The sequence below is a fragment of the Caenorhabditis briggsae genome (genome assembly GCF_000004555.2).
Source record: "Caenorhabditis briggsae AF16 supercontig from assembly CB4, cb25.NA_138, whole genome shotgun sequence".
Classification (NCBI taxonomy): Eukaryota; Metazoa; Nematoda; class Chromadorea; order Rhabditida; family Rhabditidae; genus Caenorhabditis; species Caenorhabditis briggsae.
In genome coordinates, this window is record NW_025543370.1 from 7741 (window position 1) to 14517 (window position 6777).

Genomic DNA, 6777 nt, shown 5'->3' on the forward strand with positions numbered 1-6777 from the left:
CACACATTTTGTTCAAATGTTCAAAAAAAATCGAAAATATGTATTTTTTAAATTTCCAGGACTCCTATTCCTCGGTATGCCATATGGTACCGACGCCATACAATTCAATGCCCATAGAATCTATGGGTCCATCCGTCTAGCCATGATGTTCTACGGTTTCGAATGGCTGGCAACGTATTCCGGAGAGAATTCTGAATCATTTGACCTCAATTCCGCACGACTACATTTCAAAGGAGTTTTCGGACTGACACAGTACACCATGGTACTCAGGAAACTTTGAAAAAAAAGCTTTATAATTTACTTTTTCGAAATTTAATAAAATATTTAGAAGGCAGGGGGGGAGTCATATTTTAAGAATACCAGGCTATTCAAGTATAGGCCCCCACTTTGTACTGGTGGGAGGTCATACTTTAATCAACCAATTCAATTACAGGTGTTTCCGATTTTTCAGAATTAAAACAATTTTCATGAAAACAATCCGAAAACTCTAATATTCGAAAATTTAAAGAATTTTTTTAAACGTTTAAAGGTGGGGGGACATGAAAAAAAATAATGTTCTCGAAATTCCGTTCAAAGATGCCCCATCGAGGAGTTGAACTTGTGAAGGCGATGATTGAGGGTGCGGCGCCGCTACCGACTGAGCCACGCGGGCAAAGAGAAAGCGCACGCCCGATTGCATACATAAAGGCGAGGACGACAGCTGTACGCAGAGTGACATTAAGCGTTGTACACCGTCACGGTAGAATGCATACTCTAGCTACAAAAAAACTACGAAAAATCTCCTGTCCCCCCACCTTTAAAATTTCAAAAAATTGTTTGAAAATCCTTCAGTTTTTCGAATTATTTTAAAACTAACCGAACCCAGCGCAGCATAACCATTCAACAAAAATTGATCAGTTTGTCGAATCGGAATTTCTTTTTGTGGAATATCAGTTTGTGGCTCTTGTGATATTCTGAGCCATTCGGAGAACACCAATTCACAAGTAGGCTCATTGAGCATTTTTAGTGTTGGTACCGGAAGTGTTGGCTTTGAAATTTCATATCCAAATGGACGGTAGACCTGGAAGTTCATTTTTAAGTTAATATTAACTTCGAGCTCAATTACCTCGATTCCTGTGGAAGATATCAAACTTTTGTTAACTAAAAAATGTAGGTAATATTATGATAAACAGTTTATCAGTTGACCAACTTTTTATATCTTCCACAGAAATCGAGATAATTAAGCTCAAAGTGGACAGATAGAGGTTCCTTCTACTACAGGTTTTACGTCAAGTCATATTTTTTGAAGTCAAAATTTTGATTTAATTAGCTAGTTAATTACCTTCTCATTAAGCTCATTTAACGAAACATATCCTTTATGCGTTTTGACACTATACTCATTCAAATCTGGCTCCGATAATCAACTCGATGATTGATATACACATATGGAGCATTTGTGCGCTCTTGATACTTTTCAATTCCACTGGATTTGAATCTGGAAATTCTGATTTTTAAAAACTTTACTGAACTTGTCTTCATGTCATTAATTTAGCTCTTTTTAAAGCTTTAATTTTTAAAGTATGACTACTAATTCATTTTTTTCAACGAAATTATCTATCGTAAGCTTGAGCTCAATTATCTCATTTCCTGTAAAAGATATCGATAAGTGGTCAACTGATAACATATTTATCATATTATCCCCAAAATTTTTGTAGTTGACAAATATTTGACATCTCTTACAGAAATTGAGATGATTAAGCTCAAAGATTAGTAAGGTGATACTTTATAAATTCCTTATAATAGGCTTTTCTAATATCGAAATATTGAAATACCGTAAACACTCTAATAGAACGCCACCCGATTAGTCAAATTTGAGGCCATGTATCTCATTTTCTGTGAGAGATATCAAAAAGTGGTTAACTGATAAAATGTTGTTGATATTATGATAAACATTTTGTTAGTTGACGAATGTTTGAAATCTCCCAAAAAAGGGAGATATATAAGCTCAAAGTGGACGGTCCGGGTGGCTTTCTATAAGAGTGATTACGGTATTGAAATATTAAATTAAAATTATTTTTTGAAATTCAAAACTCACACAGTAAATGAAATTACTAGTAAAAAAATAACGGCGAAAAGTGGGATAAATCTGACACAAGACGGTGATAAACGAGTGGCACTACCCAGTCGGAACATCTGAAAAATTTAGAATTTGTGAATCTAAAAAAATTTTAAAAATGTCAATAAAAGCAGGTTTAGCCTAATTCACTATAAAGATTTCAAATAATTGACTTGAAAATTTAAAAAATTAAATTTTCAAAAAAAAAACCGCGACTACAGTAAAAAGTGTCCAAAAATGTGAAAATCAGCTCACCAAACAAAATCTGTTTGCAATATTTCGTAGGAAGACGAATCCAAAACAGATTCTAATCTCCACAAGTCCGCATGTCCTGATCCAGAAAAGGTGAATGACGCGGAGATTCAAATCTCCAGAAATTTGGGATTTTTCAAAAGATAAGAATCGTAGTCTTTCTTCCTGCATCTGATTGTGAGGACGTATAGCAAGAACGATTTTTCAGAAAATTCTAATTGTGAAAAAATTTTTCCCAATAAAGTCTTCAGTATGCAAGAAACAGAAAGCAGCATGTAAAATTTTTTTTGGGAAAAATAATTTACTGTACGTAAACACTTTGAGCTTCATTATATCGGTTCATGTAAGAGGTATCAAAATTTTGTTAACTGATAAAATGTGAATGATAACACGACAAAGATTTTATCAGTTGACAGATTTTTTATATCTTTTACAGGAATCGATATAATTGAGCTCAAACTTTAAAGTCATATTACAGCATATACAGTACCGGTTCATAGTATATACAAACGCGTGTTTTTCAGTTGGTTTTCTGCTTTTTGACAATTTTCAGGAGTTTGGGAGCTCGGCTGTCAAGTTTCCAATCAAAAATAATACTTCAATTTGTAACTGGATTCCTGGAATGTCCAGTCATTGAAAACACGCCAAGCTCATGAACTTTTTTTCAGAAATCCATCAACCCGAATTCATTTTATCATGTAATACACTATTATATTACCATACATTCAATAAGAAGCACTACACAACTACTGTTTGAAAGAGTTAAGATAACAGCAAACGATAAGAGCCAAAATTGGAATTTTTCTGTTCAAATTAGTTGAGCTCGTATGAACTCCATTTGAGCTTGAAGGAGAGTCTTTCGGAACACAAAGCCCATTCTCGTTTTTTCCTCCTTCCTCTTCACATTTGGATCCCGCATCTCCATTTTTCAGTCCCAAGGATGTTTCGATCTCGACTCTCAAATAGGAGAAAAATACAAATTAATTTTAGACAGATATTCGAAAAATCTTACAATGGGCCAAACAAGCAAATGGCTTCAAAATCCATAGTTTTATTATTGCCTGGAATATCGGAATTGACGTATTTTGTAGACATGCTCTTCCTCTTCCCATTTTAACCATGCCGCGTCATTAAGATCATTTTTCATCCGGAAAAAACTATAGTCATTTCGGCTGAGTTTTTTACAGTCTTTTGGCAAATCATTGATCTTTTTCGCCAGCGCCGTGCTCCATTCCTGAAAAGAAATGGGGCTTTGAACTGTTGAATTTTTTCGTGCATATTAAAAAACATCATTCTTACTTCTTATAATCAATAAATGAAGTTGCGTCACTTTATCTTAGGGTTTCTTGTTTTCAGAATTTTCCAAAAATTCAGGATGGCATACACTTCATACTTTGAAGCACTGGAAGAATGTCAGCTAAGTTCCTTGGAGTATCGCAGGCTCTATAATGATTTGGTCTAAACGTATAAAATTATTGTTTCCAAAGAAATTATCATGGAGGTTCCAATTTTCGAAATATTTAATCATGCTGGATCATTGCGACGTCACAAATACTATCTCAAATCACTTATCAAAAACTCAACAAAAATATCATCTCAATTTCTCTAGAGTAATCAGATGTTGGAACTCTTTACCCGCCAAAGTGTTTCCGGTGAAGCCCTCGTCAGCGGCTTTCAAAAATCGACTATTATCCTGTGATCTAAAACATTTTCTTGTCTTGAATTCAACTAAAAAGGGAAAAGCTTGATATGAAATTCTTCAACAAACTCATTCTAGGTAAAATTAATATAAATCATTTATCATATTTCAAAATTAGATCGACAAAAACGCGCAGCCGCCACACCTACCAATGGAAAACTCCAAAGTCTAAACTTAAACAAAACTTCTTCACACATAGGGTTCTTAGTAAAATGATGAGCTCTACAAAACGGATCTAAAAGCCTGCTGCTGTCAGAATTTCGGAAAAAGATTTGTTATTATCCACTATTATTCATTTATGAGGATTCAAAATCTGTTTAAAAAAAATCAGCAAAATGCTCACGTGAGCTGAGTTATGACCTAGAAAAGTTTCCCTATGATTAAGCAATTTCTCGTGAAATTTTTTTCACGGTATAGTGTATTTCTTTTAAAACAATAGATTTCAATCAGCAGTGTGGTAAAGTGGTAAAATGGCAAGTCCAGAGGAGGAAGGTTGTAGGTTCGATTCTCCCTATTTCAAAAATTTTGCAAAATTTTTTTTTGTTTTATTTTAAGCTGCCATAACTGGCTCTGGAATAAAATTTACGCATTTTAAACATGTTTTTCGGGAGTTTCTCGTTATGAATAGGCATTTTCCAGAATAAAAACAGACATTTAATTTTTGAAGAAATTCACAAATATGCTCATGGGCTCATCGAAGATTTTTCAAATTTTTGTTAGTGGAAAACATCAAGGAGCTTCGCCCAGAAGAATGCCAATCCTGAACTCCGAAAAACGGATATCGTTTCTTCTTTCCGAATAATCGGAGTCATCCGCATTATGAAAATGAAGCTTGGTGGTTTATTTCATTTTTCTATTATGAGGAAGATCTTCAACCAATGGAAAAAAAATTACGGAAACGTATCGATAAATTTTGTGGAGACGCTTCTGGAAGAGCAAAAATACATTGGATGTGGACCGTATAGATGTGAAAATTATAGAACACCGTGGGATGATTTCGAACCGAGAAATGAGGATAAAACGGAAAAAGTCGGTGGATTCAATGAAATTTGTTTGATCGGACCACAGTGAGTCAGAAAATGCGTCAAGGCACTGAAAATGCACCAATGCACCAAAAATGCGCCAAGAGACGAAAAATGCGTCAAGGCACGAAAAGTGCGCCAAGGCACCAAAAACGCGTTAGGGAACCAAAGTTGTGTTAGCAAGAGAGATGACACGGTGAATTGAAGCTGCTCACGAGAAATGTGCCAACGCACCGAGAATGTGTCGAGGCGCCGAAGAGGCGTCAAGGCTCTAAAAACATAAAACGACTAATTTCGAGCAAATCGTTGAGTTAACAGCGCTCTAATCTTGCCTTGGCGCATTTCACGTGCCTTGACGCGTTTCTCGGTACCTTGACGCATTTCTCGATCTTTGGCGCATTTTCAGTTCCTTGAACCATTTTTGTGATTTTTCAGATCTCGATTCACTTTTCAAGCCTTTACTGATGTCTACGAATACGCGGAACCTGGATCAATGTGTAAATTCGAAGGCGGAGTGAATCAAGACAGTTTATGTGTATTAGAAGAATCCCTCAAAACAGAACCATCTGGAACTTCAGAATTCCTGAATTTCCAGATTTAGATTTTCGGATTTTTAATTTTTTCTTACGTGAATGAATAATTATTTTCTAATTCTTGAATTCTTGTCTATTTGTGTCGAAGCACCAAGGATGCGCCAAGGCACCGAAAATACGCCAAGGTACCAAAAACGCGTCAGAGCACTAAAAGTCATTCAATAAATCACACCTTTTTGTGCCTTGGCGCTATTTCGGCGTCTTGACACATTTTCAGTGCGTTGACGCATTTCTCGTGCCCTCGAAACTTTGCTGTATTTTGAACTTTGTTTATCAAGTTTTTTCAAACCCATACACATTTTTTTTTCGAATAAAAAGTTTCATATTTACTTTCCTGTCTGACCTAATAAAATTTTTATGGGAAAGTCAACAAAACTTTTGAATATAAAAAACAAATTTTCCAAATAATATTCTCAAAAATGATTTTTCTGAAATTCCTATTTTTCCTTGCTGGCATTTTTTTGGCCGCCGATTCCTGTCCAACAGAAAAACGCGAAAAACCTTTTCGTATGCTACAGTAATTTTACAGTAATCTTGAATTTATTGAATTTCAGCTTGTAAAGTCTGTAAACCAGCGTATAACTTGACTTGTCCAGGCTTGGATAATGGAAATTTGGATTCTTGTCTAACAGCGAAAGAGGCAAATGTGGTTTATAAATTAACGAAAATGAAAAACGTTCCAGGGAAGGTTTGCACGTAAGTGGATGCGCCGAAAATGCGCAAATTCACTGAAAATGTGCCAAGGCACCAAAAATGCGTCAATGCACGGAAAATGGGATAAGGCACAGAAAACGCGTCAAGGCACTCAAAATGTGTTAAGGCATTAAAAATGCGCGGAAGCACTGAAAATGTGTCAAGGCACCAAAAATGCGTCAAGGCGAGAGTCGCGCTTTGACACATTTCTCGTGCCGTGTTTTGCTATAAAAACCGAAATTTCGAAAACAAAGTTTCCATGCACGTGTTATGCGTCAGGTCACGGAAAAGGCGCCAATGCAAGAAGTGTGCGCTTTTAACTCAATAAATTACTCCAAATTGGTCATTTGATGTATATACTATACTACTATACTATACTATATATACTATACTATACTATACTATATATACTATATACTATAT

The 6777-nt window shown here is 35.4% G+C and overlaps 2 protein-coding genes across 2 annotated transcripts in view; one reads left to right on the top strand and one right to left on the bottom strand.

The window, feature by feature from the left end:
• CBG24329 overlaps positions 1–280 on the top strand; it is a gene marked incomplete at both ends in the record, with an annotated part of 1310 nt that extends 1030 nt beyond the window's left edge. Inside the window, one exon of the mRNA XM_045241009.1 lies at positions 60–280. Coding sequence (XP_045091307.1) covers positions 60–280 — 221 coding nt within the window. The remainder of the gene's footprint in view (positions 1–59) is intronic.
• A 243-nt stretch (positions 281–523) lies between these two features.
• CBG24330 lies at positions 524–3394 on the bottom strand (the record flags this gene model as incomplete). Its single annotated transcript, XM_045241010.1, has 7 exons — positions 524–757; positions 857–1060; positions 1405–1474; positions 2075–2172; positions 2351–2518; positions 3127–3304; positions 3360–3394. The coding sequence occupies 7 exons, from the start codon at positions 3392–3394 to the stop codon at positions 524–526; spliced, it is 987 nt and encodes a 328-aa protein (XP_045091308.1).
• Positions 3395–6777: the final 3383 nt, after the last annotated feature.